This window comes from Poecilia reticulata, chromosome 1, assembly GCF_904066995.2.
Source record: "Poecilia reticulata chromosome 1, P_reticulata-male-v2, whole genome shotgun sequence".
Taxonomy (NCBI): domain Eukaryota; kingdom Metazoa; phylum Chordata; class Actinopteri; order Cyprinodontiformes; family Poeciliidae; genus Poecilia; species Poecilia reticulata.
In genome coordinates, this window is record NC_088830.1 from 5636355 (window position 1) to 5663390 (window position 27036).

Genomic DNA, 27036 nt, shown 5'->3' on the forward strand with positions numbered 1-27036 from the left:
TTTAATTACTAACTAATAACCAAAAACACACACTGTGAGAGAGAACATGATCACATTTTAGCAGAATCTCCCATTTGGCTTCTATTTTCTGTCAATGTTTGGGTCAAATGTGACTAATATTCTTCTTCTTGTGCATGATACGACTGGAGAAACCACTAACTTTATTAATACTGCCATCTAGCGAGAGCGCAGCTCTCTTTTTAGCTAAGTTCATATTTTTCAGCTTCTCCCTTTAGAGGGCGCCAGAAGGCAAGCCACCACGTTGGATTAGTTTCTCTGCTGAAAGAAATGGACGAAAAAAAGATTTATCTATGCTTTCAATCTTTTACTGTATTTTATTATTTCATTTGACTTCTTTCATTGAGTATCTGTACTTTCTACTCCAGTAAATCTCTATGTGTTATACGTTGCATTCATGTCACACATTGCGGTTTTTGTTTTATTAGTTTGAAAATATCAGTGACTTATTTAAGTTAATTGGCTCAAAAGACGACTCCATGTGGTGTGACACTGGGGTTCAAAACATGCATTATTTGCTACACTGTTCAGTAAAATGACATTTGTATTTGTATTTGTACTTTTACTTAAGTGCAGTGTTTGAGTACTTCCTCCACCATTTCTTTGTAGCTGTGCTACACTCCTGGTTGAGGGACTGAACCAGGAGTGTTCAGGACTGAACACAGTGTTCAGTCCTAGTTGTTGTGTTGGAATACCTGCAGATGGAGTGTTGAACATCTTTGAAATGTTCAACACTTGGGATTAGATATCATCATAGAACCCAATCCTGCCTCACAATTCTCTACAACGTGCTTATTCTAACCTGTCTGATGTGTGTTTCTTGGTTTAACACTGAAAATCGTGTTTCATTTTCTTTTCACTTCACAGCTATGCACCACTTTGCATTTGTCTGCCTCACGAAATCAAAGTTAAATGGAATGTGACAAAAAAGAAACTAACATCTGCCTCCTATTTTAGAATATTTCCTCCTTTTAGTTGTGACATTTTACCTACAAGGGACAATATAAAGAAACAAAAAAATCTTTAAGCTTATAGTTTTCCAATGCTAAAATTCTAGTATGTCATAAATTATGAGTTTATGGATGCACTGTAATGCAAAGGGAGAGTACACAGGGGCCTAGGAAATAAATCTAACTCTACAGAATAATCAATCAATCAATCAATCAAATTTTATTTGATTCAGCAGCAAGGCATTTCAAAGTGCTTTACATAATTAAAAATAAAAACAGCATGTGACAGTGAATAAACAGTTAGAAAGACAAAGAGATTTTTTTTAAAGAAAAAGAAAAAAGTTAAAAAAGATAAAAACATTAAAACCCGCACCCCTTGTAGGACTTCAATTAAACGTCTCACACCTCTGAGTTTTAGTTAAAACGCCATTTGACAAGGATTCTCACACCCCTATAAATAGATTTGTTTAACTGGGACGTTTTCCGGGGGGGCTTTACATAGACAGTGTGAAAGAGAAATAAAAAGAAGTTAATAACTAGATGAAAAGTAAAAATAAAAACATTAAAAATATCGAAGACATCAAAACCCGCAATTTAGCCATAAGCAACTCTAAACAGGTGGGTTTTAAGTTGAGATTTAAAGGCACCCAGTGTTTCAGCTGTTTTACAGTTTTCTGGAAGTTTGTTCCAAATTTGTGGTCCGTAGAATAACTACACCAAAGAAGCATACTTAAACTAGACTAAGAAAGAATAGCTAGACACAAGAAATAAACACAACTTGGAACACCAAGAAGGACTGAACAAAAAGTAAAACAGAGTAAAACTGATCAAATGAAAGAACGAGGCTGAGGAACACAGAATAGTCAAACCTCAAAAAACCTCTAAACAACCCAGAACATAACACAGTGAGCCACTATTAACCATGTCAGAAACCGTGAGTTAAAAGTCTACTGTAATACAGACCTCAACGTATTAAGTCATGACAGAAGAAAGCCTGTTGAACTTGATTTGGGTATGCTCACAATGTGGTGTGTATGGGTGTGTGTGTGTTTGTGTTAGTATATGTTAATAAATTTAAAGTTTCCACAAGTGTTGGGGTTACACACATTTCCTTGCAGTTCCAACAGAGCGTGTCTGCATTTTTCAGTGATATATTTACCTTTTGATGAAAGAACGACACAGACTTGTTTGAAAAAGGGAAGGCGTATAGCTCAATAAAGGGATTATCAATCACGTCACCTGTGATCAACGTCAGACCAGTTCACCCTTATTTTGGTGTTTCTTGGGACTGCAGTGGGTGTGGTGACAGATTACTGTTCAGCATTCAGAATAAATCCAAGAGAAATCTGTTCATCTTTGAGTTTTCACATGGAATTAGTTTTAGTTTTACTTTAAACAAAGCTCAAGTAAATAAAACAGTATAAAATTCTGCTGAAGAAGACATGAATCTCGTCACTTTTTTTTGCTTGCTTTCTCTGTAGCACTGATTTACTGAAAAGCCAGTTGTGACTGCATCGTCACATTACCTAGAATCCTAGTTTGGCTCTTCCCTCTTGAGCCACGGCCGAGGCAGCCACCTTCCTCATCCGTGACATCGTCACAAGGCAACACACCCTGCACAATTAACACAGCAGTCTCAGGTGTCAGGAGGGAGAGAGAGAGAGAGAGAGAGAGAGACGCTCCACAGCACCTGGAGGACTCCACATACAAACAAGGTAAAAGATTTCACTCTGATTTCAGGTACTTGTTATACTTTATTTCTGTGCCAGGGATTTTCTTACAGGAGAGATCAATGAATTGTAAACCTTGAGAACCACAACATGCAGTTTTTAAATGTGATCCATCTTTCCAAAAAAGAATCAAGGGAAATGCTGATTCATGCATGGTTCACACTGTCCGGACCGGTTATGAAGTGAAAGGTAAAAGCTCATGAAAGGGGAAAAGAAGGGAAGTGCAGAAGCAGCAACAATCTGATACTTCATCGCTTTTTTCTTATATGTAAATGCATTCAACGCTGTGAATTAACCAGCTCAGATAGTATCTTTCAACATCAATGGCAGTTTTTCCAAAAGTTATATTTATATACATGTCTTTTTATAGTGGAAAGTTTGTAAGGATAATTACATCAGTATTATTTAGAGCTCTATGACTCAGTTGTCAATCCAAACTCTCATGTTGTTCTCTTTAACATAATTTTATTTCCTTTCTGCAGCATTTGAACATCTTTCATAACTTATAATTAATATGTTTGTCTTTACAGAGAATTTAGTTGTTGATTTTTTAAATTCAGCGTTACTGTTTAAAGTATCAAATTTCAAATGTCAAACTTGACCTTTGAACTTGGGGGAATTTCTCTATTAAATAACCTGAGTGATGTTTGCGCTTTCTCTTCTGTATTTACAAAAGTTTCACGGAGCGATCCTGAGCAAACACTCAGATTTAAACCTGCCTGTCATTTATCCTCACAGGCTCAACACAAGACGAATCTTTTTGTTTTCAGAACTGTTACATTAATTGCTTCTCAATTAGAGAAAGTCACAAACAAACAAACCAATAAGAAAAAAAATAGCCTTAAAAGTCAAAACCTGTGGTATCGTCACTCAATGATTTCTCTTCAGAAAAACTGTTTGTCTGACTGTATTCATGAACTATTTTAATTGGCGTCATTATGTAAGCTTGTTAATGGACGCTAGTAAACTGTGGACATAATCTCCCATTTATGTCAGATTAATGTTAATTGTAAATTAAATACACAATCAGTGGTTAGTGAGTGAGGGGTTAAATAAGTTCAAACTGATACCTATTTAAAGGGGCTTTTTTTAAAAGAAAGAAAATATTCGACATTAGCACAATTAATAAATTATTGATCACATGTTCGCATAATTGTTATCTGCCACCTCAATCTTTTACATGAAAGCACAGAACTTATCTTTGATGTTTAAAGCTAAGTTCTGTGCCCTCGGAAAGGGTGAAACATTTAGAAAGATTTGAAAGGGCAAGCTTTGGCAGTCCAGGAAGAGATCTCAGCAATAATTTAGATTTTTTTTTGTTGTTGTTTGGCACTAATTCATCAACGTCATGTATTTTCTGGAGGTAAAAACAAATTACGAGAGAAATTTACTCCAGAAAAAGGCGTTGGTGTTTAAGCAGTACTTATTTTTTGATAAGTACTGCTTCCTTTTGTATAAGGAAGATATTTCTAAGGGGATTATTTTTTTAAGCTCGTCTTTTGAGTTGAAAATAGTTTACAGTTTATTCCTTAAATTTGACTGTAGTAGAGTATAAACTCTGCAAAAGAGGCAGTAAATACGTCTATCAAAGTAATAATTTTGGGTTTTATGTCTACAAGGCATGGCCTAAACACCTGGTAGTAATTAAAACCCCAGCTTTTTTTCTTTCCTTTCTCCAAAGTCAAGAGAACGCAGAGACCTGTGTTAGCAAAACTCAAGTGTAATCACGTTGACAGAAGCATCTGTAGACATATATAAAATATAAAAGTCCAAAAATATATTAAACAGAATTTTGGTGAAAAACCTTGTTGTTCATGCTGAAAACATGGTCTTTAGTGCCCACAGGTTAATCGTCCCATAAAACCAGAAAATTAAATAATTCAAATTTTACATATTCTCTGTTTTCCCCATTACACCACTGCTTGCCTTCAAAATAACTCAGATAGTTTTTATCTTTTTCTGACAGACGGAGAACCAAGAGCGATAATAAACCTGAAAGATTTTTACAAAGATCAACTAGATGTCCCAACGCCCATTGTCAGAGAGCTGAATGGTGTACAGTTTCAGCATTCTTTCCACAGATCTATTATTGTCTTTGGAATTTTTTGTTGTGGCGTTAAAGGCCTCTTTACGCCACATTGACTGTAAAATATCTGATTGCCACTCCCCAACTCCTGCTCACAAGAAAAACACAGGCATTAAGGTGAAAGGACGGCGACAATGGATGGACAAAGCCTTCAGCACTGCTGTCATTTATCAGGCTTTGAAATGCATAACTTCAAGAGGTGCTCCACCTCTGAGAGAAAATGTCACTGTATTATGATGTGTTGAGTTTAGTAAAAAAAGTAAATAGTGTATGCTTTATTAGCCAAAGGCCGGTTTCTAACCCTGTAAATCAACAATTGCTTTTCAGAGAATAGTGACTCATTGTGACCAGCTCTTTCTTGTTCCCTCTCTAGTGATTTTCAACACAAAGCCCTCTGATCCCATGAGACTGGTCACATTATGAAATCACGCTACCTTTTCCTGCTGATTTACCTCGTTGGAGCTACAACTGGTAAGAGCAGGTGGTTTGTCTTCAAGCAAAACACAGTCAATTAAACTTTACATACATAAAAAAAAATCTGTCATGATTTGTTCTTCAGGTTATATTTAAAGCTCAAAACAAACTAATGACTCATTCTATCACAGTATGTTGTTTTTGTAAAAATAAATTCCATCATTAGTAAAAGATATAGTGTTGCACAAAAGTTTCCATCAAAGATGGTTCTGATGGAAAGGCTCATCAGTCTTTGCTAAGGTCATAACCCAGTTCCCGAAACCAGACCAAAAAAAAAAAAAAAAACTCGTAAAAGTGCACACAGGTTCAGTACCATCCCACCGGATGGCGGCAGGAATGGTACAGGTTAAAAAGCTCATTTGGCCTCGTCTCTTAAGACCGTAGGATGGTTATATGTTTTTCTTTCGAGTTTGGCTGCTTCTTTGTTCACCTTTCCTCTAGTTGTTCTCTCTGACCACAATTGCTTATTTTGTTGAGTCTGCTAAAAAAAGAAAGGAAATAAAAACTAGATGAAAGTGAATGAATGAAGGTTAAATAAAGAAGTGTCAGATAAAAAAAACAATAAAAAAAAATATATATATATATATATTATATATACTGCTCAAAAAAATAAAGGGAACACTTCAGTGTTCACTTAAATGTTGTATATAACCCACAGTAAACAGTATCTGAAAGTCATACCTTTAAGAAGTATCCAGCAAAGACCTGTGGCAGCACATTAGAGAAACATAAACAACATAATCCTTCAATGTTTATTTCCTGAATGAGATTTTTTTCTTCTCATTTTTTTTTACCTCACAGCTCTTTGGGAATGTATTGGTGCTAAGATGCAATTTGATGTCTAATACTGTTACTTTTATTATCTTTTGATAAATAAATAAGACCAAACCGAATCTTTGAGACAGGTTGCAAACACTGGGATGCCTGAAGATACAATAAAAATATGACCTAAAACCTCTCTCCCGCGGAGGGTTACCCAGTTCAGAGAAGTGCATTACACGGTCTTGTATTGCGGTCAACAATGCGGAGTTGCAGGCGTTATAACCGGTGAGCTCGGCGGCAAAACCAACCCGATGGCAGCTTGGATAAAACCAAGGTGGTATGTACTTTGGTGGTGTTTGGCAATGATGAATTTATCTTTCCACCGAAGACCAAGCAGTTTATAGTTAACATTTCTAAACTAACGTTTGAAACGAAACGTCTTTGGTATGAAAACCTGGAAAACAGAATCACCAGACATGTTTGATTTGAGACAATAAACTGTTTCTTTTTAACTTACAAAGATGAATTTCATCTTGATTAATCACAGCGCTAGAGTGAGATTATTCAGATTGTTTTTTATTATCTATTGACTGCACTAAAAAAAAACAAAAAAAACCCTCGATCCTAACTATGTTTCAATGGAAATATTACTCAAAAAGACTAAAAGCAATATTTATTTTTTCTCCAAAACTTTATTCTATGTTAACCTCCCTGGAACCACTCAGATATTTTTCTTTATTTCTAAACTAGAAATTGTTTAACAAAACCGCTCACTGAGAATTTGCTTTTCAGTGTTATTATGACGCAAAACCTTCATGCTTAAGCTGCTGCCTCTTTTTTTTTTAATTTTACCACCTACATAGATTGATGTACAAACCATATTTGATGTGAAACTTAAAGTTGAAAAAACATAAGAGCATTTTATGAAATGGCAAGTCTAGATACAATTAAACGTTTCATTATTGTGATGCCCCTTTTGCTATTGATGCCCCTTTTGTATGCATTGGGATGGAGGATGTAAAATTGGTCAGGTGCTAAAAACACAGGACATATTAAGTTACTTTTTGTGAGAACTTATTCCTTTTTTTTTCCTGTTTTTTTTTCATGATCACATGACTATCTTGAGGTGAATGTTAACGTTCTTCACACTGTACATGACTGACCCAAAGAGATCAGATGGTTGTTAGCTGAATGACTGAGAAATTTCCTCTCCTAATGTGTCAACTTCCTCAAATACAAACACCTCATTAGCACAGCTTATCATGTTGTTAATATAACAAGTAAGGGGGAAAAATAAAAAACTTTTTATCATCCCTCTCATATTATGAAGACATCAACTGAAATCTCTCATTTTTAAAATCTGCTTTAAGAAAACTTAAGTGACTCCAGTTTATAAACTAACTTATTTGTTCTGTTTAAGAACTTTCATATATCTAGAGAGTGACAAACAGAAATGTAATAGTCTAGAAAAGGGCTAAGGACAGCTAAAATAAAAAATCAAACGTTTGATTACGTTTCACCTTGTTCTGTGTCCTTCTGCTCTGAGAACAGTGTTCTGAAATATGTGACCATAACAGGAAGTGAGTCTATGTTTGTACACAGAACATACCTGATGCAGAGATGATTGTTTTTCTTTTATCTTCTTCTAGAATTTTTTTCTTAGCCCTACAATCTTTTTTTTTTCTGCGCCTATCCACAGATCATTTGGCCGTCTCCTTGAGGTCAATGTTCTGTCTCAGGGTTGAAGTGTGCCTTCTCCACATGGATTTAGATCAGGGTTCACAGAAGCAGGTTCAGAATAGTCCAAAGTTTTGCTCTTAGTCTTTCTTGGCTGTTTCTAGCGGCGTGTTTTGCGTCATTGTCCTGTTGGAAAACCATGAACTGTGACTAAGACAAAGCTTTAGGCAACACGTTTCTCTCCAGAATCCCTTGATAGTCTTGAGATTTCAAAGTACCCATGGTGCCAGCCTCAAAAGCAGCCTCAAGGCTAGCCTGGCCATTGGCTTCCTGCGCTATTCCGCTCGATTCAAATATCGCTTACAGCACAGTCTGGGCTTTCTCCTATTAACAAGGATTCCCTCTGGTAGGATTTCAGCTGGACCCATCAGTGAACAGACGTTGAAGTTGTGAATACTGATGTTCTGCGCTGTTTTAGAATTGTAGTCTGTATGTTCTTTGAGCAATGGCATTGGAGGAAGTGAACGAAGCTGTTCAGTTCACGTTGACCACGCTGTCAAATGCTGAATTAACATCGACAGTTTGGCTCAGCATGAAGCTGCTTGGAGACTCTCTTATAGCCTTTACCTTCAACATGATTGTCTATCAGTTACTTTCTAATCTCCTGGGAGAACTCTCTCCTTTGCTTCAGTGTGGTACACACCATGTTACCAAACAGCACAGTGATTACTTATCACGCTTTGGATACACAGACTGACTAATTAGAAGCTTGGAGACACCTGCAACACTAATTAGAGGACACATCTTAGTTTAACATGTCTCTGGGGTCAAATTATTTTCTGTTTCTTTTTTAGAGGAATCATAATTTTTGCCCAGGTCTTCTTCATTAGTTATATTGAACCACTTTACAAAAGCAATGTCTTATTTTCATTTGCCAATTTCCAGTCAATTTTTTTTATTATCACTTGTGTCAGTTTCAAGTTACTTCGGTGACCCTTGTGTGTTTTCTGGTCATTAAAAAGGGGGTACCAACAACTTTGTCTAACTGTGTATATTTTTAATAGTTTGACGTTGTTTCTCACAGGGTGATCACAACATAGCAGATTCATATCAATAACATTAGAATACATTAACTTTGAGTTTTCATACCAATGGTTTTCACTTTGCAAAACCATATGTCTATGAGAGGTTCGTCAGAATAATCTAGCAACACAGTTAACAAAAAATGCTTTATTATAAGATGTGTTATTTTCATTAAATAGTTCTTTGACAAAATCGAATCTGTAAACATTATCTTATGTATAAAATCTAACAAAAAACTATTTCATCCTATCAGGAAATTCAAGGGCACAAAGGTAAGTCGAATTAGTCGTCTTGAAAGCACATCATAAAACATCTCTAGCTAGAGGAGCATTAAATGTTCTTTTAGATTTGTAACTATTTCAATCTGTTCTAAGTAGGATGAGCTGTGACATATTTCAACTCTAATTTTTTTATCCATCTATTAAACTTGCAGGAATACAACATGTGGAACAGAAAGCTGTGGTCAGGTGAGTCAGAAACCAATGAGTTCTATTTATTTTTATGGGTGTTAAATTAGTTATTTCAGGAGAAATGTCTTGGTGTTTACTGATGACTAAATGTTTTTTAGGTATCATCTAATCGGAACTTAAAGTTACTTCAGTTCAGTTCAATGGTCCATCTTTGTTCTCTCATGATTTATGAGCTGTTTGATTTCTTGCAGCTCATAAATGTTTGTAAACCAGAAACTTATTTTATCCCAAAATTTCTTCTGGGGGATAAAATTCTTCATAAAGTGAACCCAACCTCTAATAAAAATAAATATGTGTGTTTGTGTTTGGTAAGGAGTCCATTTTCAAAGTTCAAACTCATATGAGGATGTCATAAGCAGTTGCCAAACTGCCCCAATCACATACCAACAAGATTGTTTTACAGTGACGGCATCATCACTCGTTGATCTTGATAAACCTTCTTTTTTTTAAAAACTAGGATTACTGGCTTAGTGACAAGGCAAACTCTGAGTTTCCAATATCAAAAAGCATGTTCACTTCCTCTTTGTTACGTGAGCAAGACAAACCTGTTCTGCAAAAAACTTGTGGATGAGTTGAGAAATCAAGAACACAAATATCATCTCCTAGAGTATCGGTCCTGCTGGGAAAATCTGTAAATGGACTGCAGGAGAATCTCCTGGCTCCTCTAAGACTGTACACCCCCCAAAAAAGCAAGAATCACGGTGAACATTACTTGACCATGATTAAGAGGAAATTGCATTTATCCGTTTACTAATATATTTAATATTTTATGTGTTTTTCCTGACACATGGTTCTTGTTGTTCTTATGTGTTCTGAAAAATATTTAAGAAATATTTACAAATTTCCTGACAGAATATTGTTACCCTACATCAGAAAAATAAATAGAAACTGTGACAGAAGGTTTGAACTACACTTCATCTGCCTGATAGCAAAATACAAGATAAAGCTAAGTCTGGTGTAAACAAGGTAACGGCAAAAATCATTTTCTAAAAGTGCAAAGAAAATAAAAAGGAATATACACCATGTCAATAACAAAGAAAAATATCAGCTAGAGTAATAAAATAAATGAATGAAAAATAACTTTCAATGAAGTTTATTTATTTCAGAATAGGAGAAAATTAAAGTATCGAGTTATTTTAATCAAATAGTTTGATTAAGCTAATCCATCTATTACCATTGATTACCTCATAGCTGCTTGCATTTGGGATTTCTGTCTATCTATAGGTCATGACCTTATCTCACGGAAGTCAGAATCTAGATGTACCAGTAAACCAAGAGCTTTGCGTTTATGTTACAACAAATTTTACTCTACAAATTTTGATTTGTAGAGTTTTTTGTTGTTGTTTTTTTAAAAACAATAAAACATTGACTCTTCCTTCATTTTCACATACTTTTTTCTGATGCCAAAAAACAAATGGCATGGGTCATCTGTTGTTGTAATGTGACGAAAAAAAGGTCTAAATTCAATAGATTTTGCAAGACATGGCATAAAGCTGTTTAATGTTGTAACCAAAATGTCCTTTCTGTAAATATCCCAAGGAGCTGGACACGACCTCCCGCTTCTTGCAGTGTGTCGGCTTGCCGTCCACAGACACAGGAAAAGATCATTTGCAGAGGCTGAAAGTGATGCTTGAGGCCACAATGGATGTGTACACCTTCATGGTATGACTTCTACTGGCACTCAACAACAAAAAATGTCGTGCACATTCCAGACTGACCAGACCAGTTGTTACTGTTGTTGTTTTCTGCTTCTTTTTTTTTTTTCCACAAGTTCATGACACTTGTGCTTTCAGACCGTGACACTTCTAGGAAAAAGACTTACAACATCTTTCCTAGAACCTTTTCAGAAGCCTATAAACTTTAATCCATTTTAACCGTTGTTACAGAAATCCAGCATGACCGGTGTGCCGGTCCTGAGCCTGGAAGGAGCTTTGAATTTCACCCCCGGAGCAGATCCGCTCCAGAATGAAGCTCTGGTTCAGATGTGGCTTGAGGTCAAAATCAAACCTCTGCTGGGTTCCATCACCAAACACTTCCTGTCCTGCCTCAGCACAAAGAACTTCAGCTGCTCCACTTATCAGACTGTGTACGTCTTTATTTTTTTTAATTCTCAACTTAATTTTTAGTTTTGATAGTAGCTGTTTGGAAATGTCTTTTGATGTTTTTATCTTGCCTTTCAGAGTGAGAGAACTCAGCCAATATTTTTCAGAGATGAATCCAGTCAGACAAAAGTGGATCTACACGTTCTTCATGTACCCCTTTCTGTCTGGAGAAAGAGTTGCAGGTAAATGTTGCTAGAGAAAATAAAAGCAACATAAGAAAAATATGAATATAAAAAGAAAAAAAGGCAAAAAGTTGTCAAAATGACTTGTGGGAAAGACTAATTAAAGTCAAAATAACGTCTAAAGTTGCCAGAGGACGCTACATTAGCAGAACAAACAAAACGCACAACACAAATAACAATGAAAAGAAAATATTTTGTGTTATGATTTAACCAGCTTTACATTTCTAGAGACTATTGCCTTTGGCTGGCTAAAGTTCAGTTCTGTTTGCTGTTTCTTGGATTTCATCATGTTGTTTGATTCCTGATGTTTTCTAGCTAATCTCTGAGACCTTTGCAGAACAGCTGCATTATCCTGAGATTAGATTAAAGACAGATGGAATCCAGATTAGGTTACGTAAAACGGCATATTAAGACCGTTGTAGACAGAAAGAGAAGAGATTCAGCTGCTGCCAAAGAACTAAAAAATTTGGGAATTAAGTTCTGAAAGTTTCTAGAAAAAATATTGTCAGAAATCTTCTAGAGAAGAAATTATTGAGTTTCAAAAGTCAAAAATTGTCTAAATCTTTTCTGGATTATTTCTCACAATCTCAAAAATGTTTAGGCGTTTGGCAAATATTTACTCCTTTTTTTCTATCTGCAATGCCCCTCAAATACCTTTGTAATCACATCTTAAGCTAATCGATTATATTGTTTCTCTTTTTAAATTTTCTTTCTTTTTAAGAGTTGCAAGGAGTTGAATAGAAATGCATGACACACTAGATGGGTTTCTTTTTTGTTAATGAACACTCTGCCTCTTCACAGTCATGTACTGCTTTTTGTTGCCAAGTTATTCAAAATTTACTCGTAAATTTCAAAACTAAAAAATAAATCGGGGTCCAAGGGATCCAAGATGCCATAAATGTCATTTTTTTGTCCTTTTTCAAACCTCCTGTCCCGATTTCATAAATCTGGTCCTATTTCTTGATGTGTATTTATATTTACTTTATGCGCAGGTTGTGTAAACGGCAATGAAAGCAGCGAAGAATGGCTCATGAAAAATTTTGGCGCCTTCAGAGCGATGGCCCGAATGAAGGACTTCACCAGCCTCAACATGGTCTTCAGTGGAGTGAGTCAGACTCACCTCCTATAAATGACTCGAACGGCCATTTCACTTTACATAACATTTAACATGATCATATATGAGTTTGAGCACTCGTGGGATATATGAGTTTTTGTTTGTCCCGTCACACCACTCTCTTTGTTTTTGGCCACAGCTGGAGGTTCTCCACCTGCTCTCTCCTGCACAAAAGGCCGAGCTGCTCTTAAAGCCTGAGGTGGCTGGTTTAGACAACGGCACCCTGACCCTGGTCTTCAACAGCCTGCTGCCCGGCCAGCAAACGACTCCCAGCCCTGCAAACTCGTCTGTGGTGCCATTTGGTCATTCATCTCCACACAGCACTCTCAAAGAGGTAAATGCACTTCGTTGTATTTAGTTGAAGTTCTGTTTCACAGGAATAGCTGTGGAGGGCCGGATTTGGCCCGCGGACCTTGACTTTGACACATGTGTTCAAGAGGAGCCATGTTTCTGTTTATGTTTCATTTACAGACAGAGCAGAAAGCCTTGAAACATGGGGGCAAATTGTTTCTATGAATAATGAAACATGTTTGTTTTGTCTAAAATATATCATCATAAAGCTCTTCCTGCAGCAAACCACACATTAATGGCGGCTAGACCAAACAGGCTGTTAGACGTATAGCCTCTACACTCAAAGGCACACAAATGCAGAAAAATACCTTCTAATAAATGTATCTTTTATTCCTGTCACATAGCCCCACTCTTAAATATCTCCAACTTTTAATTTGGGTTTTTATTCTGTAGAGGATAAAATCACAATGTTTATTAAAAAAATTGATCTGGGTGTCATGATGCTTTTAAATATTCAGTTAATGGCTTATTGTTTCCTTGTGGTATAAACATTAATTATCATATGTTAGATTCAACCAGTTTAAACTCCTGTTTGTTAGTTTGATTTGCATATGTTCAAAATGGAGAGATTTTTTTTTTCTCACAGTCTCTCAGTTTGAAGCAGTATTGGTTTCTGATATAGGGGATCTGGGAAGCTGCCCAGGGCGGCATCTCATCTAGGGAAGCATGAGCTCCTGGACCTGCAATAGTACACATAATTTTGAAAATATTTGACTACTGTTTCAATTTAGAAATGTATTTTCAATACAGTAGTATTTTTTTTGTATTGTATACTTCTAACTTCGTGGTATACAGTCTGTTTGAGTATTGCTATGGTTGTTTATAGTAATATTGTAGTTTGTTCCATATTTTTCAAATGGGGGTAAAAAAAACTTGAGTGTTTGTGATGTCAGATGATGATTTAAAGAGGGGTGCAGGGCTTGTTCACCCAGGGCACCAAAGTGGGTAGGACTGCCTCTGGGTTGGAGCCATAAAACAAAAGTATGGATGTAAATGGTTTCATTGTCAACTCCTCTAAAAACATGGGTATTTCTTAATACCATGATTCCTCAGGTGGACATGAGTAATGTGTTCAACCACATATCCGTAAAGTAGAAATGAAAAAACTAAAAGAAGGATTAACCCTGTCTAAAAAAAAAATCACGAAACTTCCTACAGAACTTTAATTCCCAACGTTTGTTTTTTGCATTACAGATCGCAAATGGATTCATGACAGCTTTCAGACCGATTGGGAGTTTTGCTCATGAATTTGTTTCTTTTACACGTCAGGTAAATAAAGTCATGCAAACACATCCTGAGACGTTTAAGCTAACCATTTTATTGTGACAACAGAAAGTTAAATCCCCCACTTGCCCCCGTGGCCTCCTGTGTGTCTTACAGAGAGGTGTTTCAGAAATAAAAAGCACCACTTTGACTCAGTTCCTGCTCAACTGGACTCTGGCTGAGCTGGCAGACGTGTATGAACCACCCATGGTCCCAGACATCCCCCAGTTTGACGTGACCAGCGTGGAGGACTGGTACCAGCAGGTGGTGCTGCCGCTGCTGCGCAGGATCCTGCCAAACAACGGAGACCTGATGCACCAAAACATCACGCTCGCTTTTCACGAGCTGTAGTGAGTCAGACTAAGTTTAAACTAATTACTCGCTTATGTGACTTTATGTTCACATGCTTCCCTCTCAAACAGCTCTTTGTTTTACAAAAATTTGTCTCTTTTAGTCTGTTGGTCCATTTAGCTTTTGTCAAAATTGATTTGGTGTGTATTTTGGATTTTATCTTTAAATTAACAATAATGTAGTCCAGACGTGGATAGTAAGTAATTACATTTACTTGAGTTGCTTTTTGAAAAAAAAAAAAAAAAAATCAACTACAACAACCACCATATATTTCTGCTTCAGTCATATTATTTTAAAGAAAAGCAACATTAAAGAGCTGAGTATAATTTCTGGATAATACACCAGCCTTCATTCAGTTATGTCACTTAATGAAGTACAAACATGTTTAAACCATAAATGTATGGTAAAACGTTTTGTCGACCAACAGTCTTCATTGTTTTAAGTATATTTTATCTGCTGAGGTGAATATTCAGACAGTAAACAAACATACAGTAAGATATTGTCACTGGAAGAACTTTACACTCTTCTAACATGTATTCAATATTAACAGTAATTAGGTAATATATACCTACTAGATGGGTAAACATGTATTTATAACTACTTACACTACTTGGGTTCAAAAGTTTTATCTGATGAAAAATTGAGTTTTGAAACTCAAGTTTCCTCTACTTGAAAATGTTAATTTTTTGTACTAATTTTTAAATTTATTTTTTTGAAAATCAGAATGTGTAGATACATTAACATTTCCTTTTAACTTCCTGGGAATCTACAGCTATCATCTGGTCTCAGATTTTTTTTTGTCAAAATATGAATTGTGTAGAAGCCTGATATCATTACTACTTTTGTGATTTTTCTTATTTTTTTTGTTAACACATTTACTGTGAAATTCATCTAATCAGCCTCAACTACTGTGACTGAACAGTTTAATCATGAAAGCCTGCAAATAAAATTAAATGAAATCAAACAAACAATACTAAGTACTGGTAAATAAATAAAATTTCAAAAATTTAAAGTATATATTTATCACAAACTAAATGGAATGTATTTATTTTATTACATAAATAATGTTAGAGATAGTGATATATTTGTTTAGTCTTTTTCTGTGGTGTTCTAATCAGATTTTCTAAATATACCTTTCAAAAGTGATATAAGAAGCGTACATTTTATTTTATTTTATTTTATTTTTTTAACTTAAGAAAGCAAAAAGAATTGACTGTGTAACTTTAAATGGAAAAACCTTCCGCCATTTTGTTTGAGTGTGTAATTGAGGCCCTAGTGCAGCTTTAATTGCTCACCCACATCTTCTGGCCATTTTGGAGATGAAAAAACATAATTTCATTGTTCATCTTTGTCTGAAGCTGTGCATTCTGTTTTTATGCAGTTTTCTGGAACATGGCGGGGAAAGTGAATATGATGAACTTCAGGATGTCTGCAGCGTCACTCTTGATAAGAGCCCTTGTGGGGTGAGATTCTGACTTGTATTTTAGCTGTATAAAAGAATCCTGCTTTACCTTCTGTCCCATTTATTGTTTGTGATGCCCTCAGTTGACCGATGCGGTGGAGAGCATAGCCCATATTATGCATTGTGCTGCTAAAAGTGAGCTGACGATGACTGAAGCAACCATCATGAGACTGATTACTGAGCTGGCTGAACGTCTGAACTCCCTGATCAAAGAGTTTACCACAACAGTGAGCATATTAACCTCTCTGACCTTCTAAACATAAGAGACTTCAGTGTGAACTCAGTCACTCCCTGCTCCAACAAAAACTTATGTCAGTGCTTTTTTGTGTTCTGTAGAACTTTGCGGAGCTGGCATCTGACATTAAGGAGATATTCAACGAGAACGAGCCTCCAACTCTGACCCAATATCACCTGGACGATCCGGAATTCATCCAACTCTGGTACCAGATCAAACTGCTCCCCCTGCTGCCAGACGTCAATCCAGACCTCCTCTCTTGCCTGAGCACCAAAAACTTCTCCTGCCCCGTTTACCAAACCCTGTGAGTTCACACATTTCGTGATTTCAAAAGAAAAAAATAATTATTCCAGGTTTAGTCACCGTCCTCTTTCTGTTTTCGACATGCAGGGTGGCAGCACTGGGTGAGAGCATGAGGCAAATGGATGCTGATACGATGTACAGTCACAACATCTACAGATATTTCATCTACTCTTTCCTGAATCACAACTCCACCGGTAAGCCAAAACATCAGCTGTACGATTTCATTAATTTTGAATTAATGAGTTACAACATTTCATTTCCCTTTGTGATAAATTAAGTATTTTGGAATTTGAATTTCACTGGTGATTTTTCTAAAGTTGTGCTTGTTGTATTTGTTCCAAACCTACTTCCTGGAAATTGTGATTATAAACTTGAGTTTAATTTATTCAGACAATGAAAAATCTTTCGACAAGTTTTTTTTAAAATTTTTTTAAAAACACGAGCCAGACGTGAATTTTAACCAGTTTATTTTGTAGATTCATTACCTGTTAGGCAATCATTATTAATTAGTCAAATATATATTGTTAATTTATTCATGGTATATTTCAGAAACTATACGTATACTTACTCGTGTATTATGTGTAAATGCATTTATTTCCAATTTAAGCATCGAAAGACAAATGTACAACATGTTTTATTGTACAACATTTTTCAGGACCCCAGTGCATCTCTTCAGCCAATCAAAGTGCAGAATGGGTGGAGCTGAACTTTGGGTTCTTCTCAAGCTTTGCCTCTGTCATCGACTTCTACCAGCTCAACCCTGGTTTCTCTGCGGTAAGCCTGGGAGCCGTCAGCCTGCTGGATTAAAAAGATAAACCCTCGTGCACGTGTTTGGAAACACTTCTTTTTTTCCTTTTCCTTTCTCAGTTGGAAGCTCTGCCGGTCCTGACCCCGAAGCAGCTTGCAGAGATGCTGCTGCTACCTCTTCCTGGTCCAACGGAGAAAGACACCATTATCCACGCAGTGTTTGACTTCTTGTTGGAGTCACCAGAAGACAGAAAATTTACAGAGGTTCTGCACTTCGTGGTCCAGCTTGCAGAAGAGGTTAACCCTCCATGCAATGTGTATAAACTCATGTGAGTACCTTCTCATGGTTTTAGGTTGCACACCTCTAGGTAACTAACTTACTCACACACTAGCTGTGTTTCCATTACAAATGTGCAGAAAACTTCATCAATATGTCAAAAGAACACAATTTTGCAATTGTGGTTCTAACGGAGAAAGACGTTAACCCTGTTATGGAATGCAATTAAAATCAGGCATGAATAAGTTTGTTCACGCCATAAGTCATTAAAAAACAAACGCGCCATCATCATCCAACCACATCATCTTCTTCATGGTTTACGCCAGCTGCAACACTGTTGATCGTGTGGAGCGAAAAAAGTGTTTCCACTGCAGTTTTGGAAAATTAAACCAATTTCTAAAAACCACCTCCAAAACTTTTGATCAAAAAATCTTCAGTTTTTTTTATTGGAATGTTGGCTTTTAGTGAAGCTATTTTCCAAAATGTCAAATTCTGCTATTATATGGTCAATGGAAGCCAAAATATGGACAGTAGAACATTCAGTTTTGATTTTTTTTTTTTTTGCAAACCTAATGAAATCCAGTTTTCTTTTCTTTTTGCTTTTTTTTGCTTGAAATCCAGTTTTCTTTTATTTATGTTTTTTTTTTTTTTTTTGCTTGCGTCTTAATTTGTTTTGTTTGTCTTTGCGTCAGTTTTGAACGAATATACGGAGCCATAACAATTATGCCTCCAGACCTGGAGCCGGTTATTTTGGCCCTCATAGATGATCTGATGGGAAAAGCGCCAGCAGGTGAGTCTCCCCTCTACCTGAAACACCAAAAGCAAAAATGAACTGACACCCACACAAGCAACAACGGGCTAGAAGTTCAATTATTGTGGCTTTGTTGACTGAATATATTGTTTTTTTGTTTGTTTGTTTGTTTGCATTGCTTTTGACAGAGTGTGTACCAGCAGAAGTCACAGTGAGTATTTTATCCTGAAGTCATTTTCCCCCCCAAAATTTTTTTGCATATCAGTAAGAAATTAAAAATTATAATGTATCGTTCACAGTGCCAAGACATACAGATCAACAGTAAGAATTATGTGCTAAGTTTTATTTTATTTTTCATCAAGTTTGTGTATTTTTAAAATATATGAAATCATATTTTTCCCCTGTTTGACAGGTACTTTCATCTGCCAAAGCATCAACAGGTAATTCTGCCTGATGAGTACAAAATGAAATAAAATCTACCAAGATCGTATTTACACTTTAATAACTAATGTTAAATGTACTTTTTCAGCTCCGTTCTTCAGTCATACCATAACAACCACACGCATGTTTCATGTCGCTTCACCTTGGAGGAATATGCTTGTGCTCAGGTAACTGCGATCCAATGAGACAAAGTCTTGGTGAAGATTTTCTGATGCACTGCAGGTTCGTCTCACTGTCTTCCACTCACAGCTGGAGGACTTCACGGCTGAACAGCTGGCTTCACTGATGAGGTGTAATCTGCCAGGCAACAGCAGCCATTCCAGGGTCCTGTGGAAGTTGCTGCTGATGAAACTCTCCAGTGTTTTGAACCCAGCCCTGGACATGCTGGCCAACACGGTCAGTAGCTTTTGGGATTACGGTGTCATTTTCAAGCGTCTTTATTCTTGGGTTGCGTGAAACTGGTTTACCCTTCTTACAGTCGGTGGGAATGATCCCGTCGGCGGAGGCCATTCTGGATGTGATTGAGGAAATCAGGCTGTCGCCGCTGACCGATGGGGAGCTGACGAACAGCAGCGTGATCCGCTTGTGGTTTGCAGAGCGCCTAAGCGGCTTCCTGCCATTTGCATCGGGGCGCTTCCTGCTCTGTCTGACCAGCAGGAACTTGAGCTGTCCATCATATCAGCAAATGTGAGTCAGGACACTTTAAGCAAAACCAGCTGAGTCACGTGTTTTGTGACTCAAAAAAGCATGTAGAGCTGAGCCATATAGACTTAGAATTTTATCGCGATATTTTGGGATACAATTGTGGCAACGATAAAAATTCTGTAAATAAAAACAATTTTTTACTTAATTTTTAGGTAAGTGTATGACTGTCAGTTTAATTTTTTGTTCTAACATCATTAATTGACTTTATTGAGACAACAATAAATGAGATTTCTTATCCCAATAAAAAATTTGTCACAATAAGTGCTAAACGAGATGATAAAGGCCCACCCCCAATAGCATGTTGTGTTTGGTTCTTGTTTTTTGTTTTAATGGAAATGTAAGAACTTAAAGTTTAATAATAATCTACAAAATATACAAACTTCCTACAGTTCCTTCTAAGTTGAACTTATTAGAGTTCTTGCTTTGTGACCCAACATGTCTGTAAATAGATTTCATCCTGTCAATCTTGTTGTTACATGTTTGACATGTTTATGTTCTAAACGCAAAGTATTTAGTTTTAACTGCATCATTTTGCACCTGTTTTATTCTGAATACATTGTGGGATCTGATATTCGTCCTCAGACTGCAGGTTTTTGTTGGCCACTTTGAGACGATACCCTTCCAACAGCAGCTTGTGGTCCTGAAGGATTTCATCCTTCGTTTCCTTCTGAACGATCACTCAGGTACGCACTCTTTAATAAATCTGCATTGATATGGTTGAGTTATATTTACATTAAGATGCACATCTTTGAGTATTTACAGACCTTTCTGCTTCTTCCTGATTGGCTACAGATCAAGGATGTTTGTCCTCCTTCAACAACAGCGCACAGTGGCTGACCGACAACTTCGGTCCATTCTCAGAGTTTGTGCTCATCAGTGAGCTGATCCGTCTCAACCGACTCTTCAACCCAGTGAGGCTCAGACTATTAAAAACAAATCAGTGCTTTTAAAAAAAATAAAACCTAGTAACTTTCTTTTTTTTTGTTTTTTGTAGTTCGAGGCCTTACAGCTTCTTACGCCACATCAGACTGCCCAGCTACTTGGACTGACTCTTCTTGAGAACACAGACGCTGTCATCAACACGCTCTTTGATTACATGACCGAAGCACCAAAGGAAAGGAGATTCACAGAGTTCCTGTCATCTCTGGTCATGTTTTCCGAGACGGTAAGAAAAGTCTGTTATGATTCAGGACTTTTGTTTTTAAGGTAGTAGCTCATTTGTCATCTTCTTGTTTGTCTCCAACAGTTGAACCTTTCCTGCTCATCCTACAAAACACTGTGAGTTCAGATCAAACCTGCAATATACACAATTAAAGTTGTAGCCAGAAATGCCAAATGAGATTGAAGTGTTGGTAGTTCCTAGGAAACTAGTGTGTGCCTAGGAAAGATGAGCATAATTATGTCGCACCATAGAGTAAAAAAAAACCTCAGAGTCGTCTTTAAGAGCATATTTTTCCTTTTCAATGATTGTCCGTTAAGCTCATAAGCCGCATTTTCATTACAAATGTGTGCAAAACTTTGTTGATATAGGATAATGTGAAAAACACAATTTCACAATTGTTTTGTTTCCATGAAATAAGAAATGCAATTGAAATCACACGTGAATAAGTTTGTTCACACAACAAGTCATGATCCTCCATCTACTTCCTGCTGTCCTCTTTTTCATGGTTTCCGCCAGCAGAATATCCAGTTACTGATCATGACTCTTGTGATGCAAAAAAAGTGTTTCCACTGCAGCTTTGTGAAATATATCCATTTCAATACAGTCATAGAACCACCACAAACTAGCACCAGATTTTAAAAACAAGAGTTTTTGAAAAAAAAAAATTATTGTCATGCTTTCATTAAGCAAATCCATTTTCAAAATGTCAAGTTGTGCAATTATACGGTCAATGGAAATGCAGCTACTGATTTGAATCCTGAACCAACACGGACTGACTACCCTCTGAAGAAGAAGCCAAAACTAAGCAAAAAACAAAGGTGAATTCCTGTTGTAAATACAGTCAGAGACAAAAACTAACATTTTTTCCCAGACATTTCCTTTGAATGAAACTTTGAGTGTAGTGAGATTTTAAATATTTGGATAAAGGAAGAGAGCCTTGCAACTCTAAGAAGGTCATCCTAAATGTGGAGTATGACAATGGCAGCAAATTAAAAGGCATAATGAGAAATTTGGAGATATTGAAACATTTAAGGACGTCAGACGGAAAGTAAATAAAAGTTTTGGAGCAAATGTCGTACATTTGCAAGGGGAACCTATCAAATATATATAAACTTCTCAATTTAAATAAAGTAATGAAGCTTTTTTAAAATCGGCTTTCTGATGTATTCTGGTGTTTGCCTCACATCGGTGACCGACAACAGAACGAGTTTAGTTTGACTAAATGTAAAATATTGTTACCTTGCAGGTTCACCAGACTGGACAACGCCATGGCAACATCTACTTCTGACATAGCTTCAGCCATCACATACACTAAAGTGGCTTTATTCAAACAACTACCACTGGGTGAGATTTAAATATATATATATATATAAAAAGAGAAACATTTTTAGAATATAATTGTGTTAAATCACTCCCCATTGATTTCTTTCATTTCACTTAACATTTCCCCAACTGTTAAATTTTTAATGTGGATCAGGTGTAAAGACTGTGGCAATACATCTTTACCATGTTAAATACAAAAAGACATTCAATATCCAAAATGCAGCTTATTGATTATACATTGAAGAATTGACTTTATGATTGTAAATCCAACTGACAAATCATTTCTCATTTGTTGAATAATTAACTAATTTTATTATATTTTTTTGGTACTTTTATTACAGACTGCAGCATATACAGTGGGCAGGTAAAGATATGTTACTGTGGACATTTTAATTCATGTTTTCAAACAAATGTATTTGTTTTTTGATGATTAATAACCATTTTAATCATTTTCTCTACCTAGTGCAATGTAACAATGGCAAATGGTACGCTTCCTCTCACTGCATAGCTACCCTTTATCTACATTATTTAAAATGATGTATTATTTTTACATTAATACCTTAACTTGTCTTGCACGTTTTCACAGAGACAGAGATATGCATGGGAGTCAACAGGTAGGGTTGAGAAAGACTTTTTGATATTTCTCCCTAAACATTTTATGTTAAATTAAGGAAACATGAATCATTTTGTGTTACAGCACAGAGCTTCAGATCCACCTAGACAGATCAACGATGGCCGGACGGCACTGCAGCTTCTCTGTGGAGGAATTTGCCTGTGCCTCTGTAAGACGTCGCATCATCATCATCTGTCCTCAAACTGCAGCTGATTGAAAATGGTTCCATGTTTGGTACAACATCTGGTCTGTTGTCATTCTCCTCTCCAGTTGTCAGGTTTAACAGCTGGGGATCTGGCAGCCATGTTGGGTTGTGATAGGGTCTCCGACTCAAGAGGCTCCAAACCTGCCTGGAAGCTGCTGCTCTCCAAAGCCTCCCTGGTCCTGGATCAAGCTCTGGATCTGCTGAGCAACATCGTAAGACTGGCTTTTGGTTCCAACCAGCGGTGCTCCGGTTCAGTTTTCAGGCCCATCATTGATTCCTATTTTGGCTGATATAGAATTTTGATCGATCTCAACATTACGAACGTCTTCATACAATTCTCGACAATTACTTGACCTTTAAGGCCGGAACAGATGCGGTCTGCGCCAAGGTCCACCACAGTTTGTCATTTTTGTTGGAAATTAAGAAGCTTTAAAGTTGACAGTGTTTCTAAAATAATCCAATCAGTTTTAGCATTTTCTGTATTTTGTTAGTTTTTAGTTGCTTATCCTGTAAAAACAATAAGCACAAACTTGTTAGGATGTATATCAAAATGACAGGGATAAGTCCGGTAGAGGTCCCCCAGCTGGACAGAAGCAGAATCACAAAGCAGGTCAACGATGTCCCTCTTGACCCAAATCACCCTTTTCATCGCCGTAACACGCTGTTGCCTTCTGCTCATAGATTCATGGAGACATAAAATGTATATTTAAACTGAGGATGAACGAGTTTCTCAAAAGGTATTAAGTTTATCGTCATGGGTACAATCAGCCATGATAATTTCATGATGATTCTTCTGAGTCTCTGCTCCCTTATCCCATGTTTAGTTACTCTATTGTGTAATAGTAGGATGTAGCATGATTCTGCTATGTTTGTAATGTAATGAGTCTATGGGCTTAAAACCTTCAATGCAAATCAGCTAAGACTATGAATGTTATTATGCATGATATTATGTAAAATAAACTTGTCGCCGTTCAAACAAAGGTTAAAAAGTGCAATAGGTCGGATGGCTAGATCTAAACACCCTTAAACCAATTCACCTAAACTCATCATTTGGCTTTATTTGATCTACATCAAGATCTTTTTTAGCTAAAAATGTAACAAGGATCATTTCCTGTTGCAGACGCTCCGTGCTGACCATCCTTCTGCCTCCATGATCCTGGACTCCATACGAGAACTCCGGCTGGATGTCGTCAACATGACCGTCCTCAACGATCCCACCTTTGTCCAGATGTGGTTCGGCCGCCGCCTTCGTCCGTTCCTGCCAGCTGTTTCCGAGGACTTCCTCTCATGTCTCTCCTCCAAATCACTGAACTGCAGCACCTACCAGTACATGTGAGCATGGATACATTAATCCTTTATAACCACTTTACAAATATATTTGAATCTCTTTTACAATCTGTGATAATAAAATATCTTTTCCATTTTCAGCGTGAAGACATTGAGCGAAGTTCAGTCACACATGTTGCGTGAAAAGCAGATGTCTGTCTTTACACACTTCATCACAGTTTATCTGACAACAAACAACACTGCAGGTAGGAACCTGCAAACACACTGATCCTTACCATGCATGTTGACATTTTAATAAACATGTTATGTAGGTTTGAAATATAACAAAGTAAAGGAATTTTGAGAATCATTAAGTCTCTTCACTTGTATAGTGATTGTCTTTTGTTTCCAAAACAACTAATCTTCCTCATCCTTCAACTCAATGTCACCTATTAACTGCACGTCGGCTGTTTTGTCCCCCCAAGCTTTGTGTTGTTTAGCTCATTATTTTGTGGTTTGTCATTTTTAAAGCTTTCTTTCAATGTTAGATAAATAAACACACAAACTTTAGGATTTAATTATAACTTTTGTGAATAGTATTCAAAGCAATAAATACTTTGCACAAATCTCCATTTTCTTGACCTGTTCCAGGTCCAGGATGCTTGTCCTCCTTCAACAACAGCGCACAGTGGCTGACCGACAACTTCGGTCCATTCTCAGAGTTTGTGCTCATCAGTGAGCTGATCCATCTCAACCGACTCTTCAACCCAGTGAGGCTCAGATCATTAAAAACAAATCAGTGCTTTTAAAAAAAATAAGGCCAAGTAACTTCCTTTTTTTTTTGTTTTTTTAGTTCGAGGCCTTACAGCTTCTTACGCCACATCAGACTGCAGAGCTACTTGGACTGACTCTTCTTGAGAACACAGACGCTGTTATCAACACGCTCTTTGATTACATGACCGAAGCACCAAAGGAAAGGAGATTCACAGAGTTCCTGTCATCTCTGGTCATGTTTTCCGAGACGGTAAGAAAAGTCTGTTATGATTCAGGACTTTTGTTTTTAAGGTAGTAGCTCATTTGTCATCTTCTTGTTTGTCTCCAACAGTTGAACCTTTCCTGCTCATCCTACAAAACACTGTGAGTTCAGATCAAACCTGCAATATACACAATTAAAGTTGTAGCCAGAAATGCCAAATGAGATTGAAGTGTTGGTAGTTCCTAGGAAACTAGTGTGTGCCTAGGAAAGATGAGCATAATTATGTCGCACCATAGAGTAAAAAAGAACTTCAGAGTCGTCTTTAAGAGCATTTTTTTCCTTTTCAATGAGTGTCCGTTGAGCTCATAAGCCGCATTTTCATTACAAATGTGTGCAAAACTTTGTTGATATAGGATAATGTGAAAAACACAATTTCACAATTGTTTTGTTTCCATGAAATAAGAAATGCAATTGAAATCACACGTGAATAAGTTTGTTCACACAACAAGTCATGATCCTCCATCTACTTCCTGCTGTCCTCTTTTTCATGGTTTCCGCCAGCAGAATATCCAGTTACTGATCATGACTCTTGTGATGCAAAAAAAGTGTTTCCACTGCAGCTTTGTGAAATATATCCATTTCAATACAGTCATAGAACCACCGCAAACTAGCACCAGATTTTAAAAACAAGAGTTTTTGAAAAAAAAAAATGTAATCGTCATGCTTTCATTAAGCAAATCCATTTTTAAAATCCTGAACCAACATGAACTAACCACCCTCTAAAGAAGAAGTCAAAACTAAGCAAAAAAACAAAGGTGGATTCCTTTTGTAAATACAGTCAGAGACAAAGACTAACATTTTTTTCCAGACATTTCCTCTGGATGAAACTTGGAGTGTAGTGAGATTTTAAATATTTGGATAAAGGAAGAGAACCTTGCAACTCTAAGAAGGTCATCCTAAATGTGGAGTATGACAATGGCAGCAAATTAAAAAGCATAATGAGAAATTTGGAGATATTGAAACAACATTTAAAGACGTCAGACGGAAAGTAAATAAAAGTTTTGGAGCAAATGTCGTACATTTGCAAGGGGAACCTATCAAATATATATAAACTTCTCAATTTAAATAAAGTAATGAACCTTTTTTTTAAATCATCTTTCTGATGTATTCTGGTGTTTGCCTCACATCGATGACCGACAACAGAACGAGTTTAGTTTGACTCAATTGAAAATATTGTTGCCTTGCAGGTTCACCAGACTGGACGACGCCATGGCAACAGCTACTTCTGACATAGCTTCAGCCATCACATACACTAAAGTGGCTTTATTCAAAAAACTACCACTTGGTGAGATTTTTATTTATATATATATATATATATATATAAAGAGAAACATTTTTAGAATATAATTGTGTTAAATCTCTCCCCATTGATTTCTTTCATTTCACTTAACATTTTCCCAACTGTTAAATTTTTAATGTGGATCAGGTGTAAAGACTGTGGCAATACATCTTTACCATGTTAAATACAAAAAGACATTCAATATCCAAAATGCAGCTTATTGATTATACATTGAAGAATTGACTTTATGATTGTAAATCCATGTCAACTGACAAATCATTTCTCAGTTGTGTAATAATTAACTAAGTTGATTTTTCTTTTTTTGGTACTTTTATTACAGACTGCAGCATATACAGTGGGCAGGTAAAGATATGTTACTGTGTACAATTATTTTATTTTTTTCAAACAAATGTATTTGTTTTTTGAAGATTAATAACCATTTTAATCATTTTCTCTACTTAGTGCAATGTAACAATGGCAAATGGTACGCTTCCTCTCACTGCATAACTACCCTTTATCTACTTTATTTAAAATGATGTATTATTTTTACATTAATACCTTAACTTGTCTTGCAACTTTTCACAGAGACAGAGATATGCATGGGAGTCAACAGGTAGG

At 36.5% G+C, this 27036-nt stretch overlaps 1 protein-coding gene across 1 annotated transcript; it reads left to right on the plus strand.

The window, feature by feature from the left end:
• Nucleotides 1–127: 127 nt before the first annotated feature.
• LOC103462561 (uncharacterized) lies at nucleotides 128–27035 on the plus strand. Its single transcript, XM_081612395.1, has 43 exons — nucleotides 128–2683; nucleotides 5158–5255; nucleotides 9034–9052; nucleotides 9214–9247; nucleotides 10790–10912; nucleotides 11137–11336; nucleotides 11431–11534; nucleotides 12527–12639; nucleotides 12788–12982; nucleotides 14194–14268; nucleotides 14380–14612; nucleotides 15995–16076; nucleotides 16159–16302; nucleotides 16412–16614; nucleotides 16701–16807; nucleotides 17269–17387; nucleotides 17481–17689; nucleotides 18330–18427; nucleotides 18577–18599; nucleotides 18688–18709; nucleotides 18801–18828; nucleotides 18918–18996; nucleotides 19079–19225; nucleotides 19308–19516; nucleotides 20117–20217; nucleotides 20327–20445; nucleotides 20529–20699; nucleotides 20781–20812; nucleotides 21943–22040; nucleotides 22361–22383; nucleotides 22483–22504; nucleotides 22606–22633; nucleotides 22717–22801; nucleotides 22903–23049; nucleotides 23958–24169; nucleotides 24266–24369; nucleotides 24755–24873; nucleotides 24957–25127; nucleotides 25209–25240; nucleotides 26327–26424; nucleotides 26759–26781; nucleotides 26881–26902; nucleotides 27004–27035. The coding sequence occupies exons 2-43, from the start codon at nucleotides 5204–5206 to the stop codon at nucleotides 27033–27035; spliced, it is 4257 nt and encodes a 1418-aa protein (XP_081468521.1). The 5' UTR covers nucleotides 128–2683; nucleotides 5158–5203.
• Nucleotide 27036: the final 1 nt, after the last annotated feature.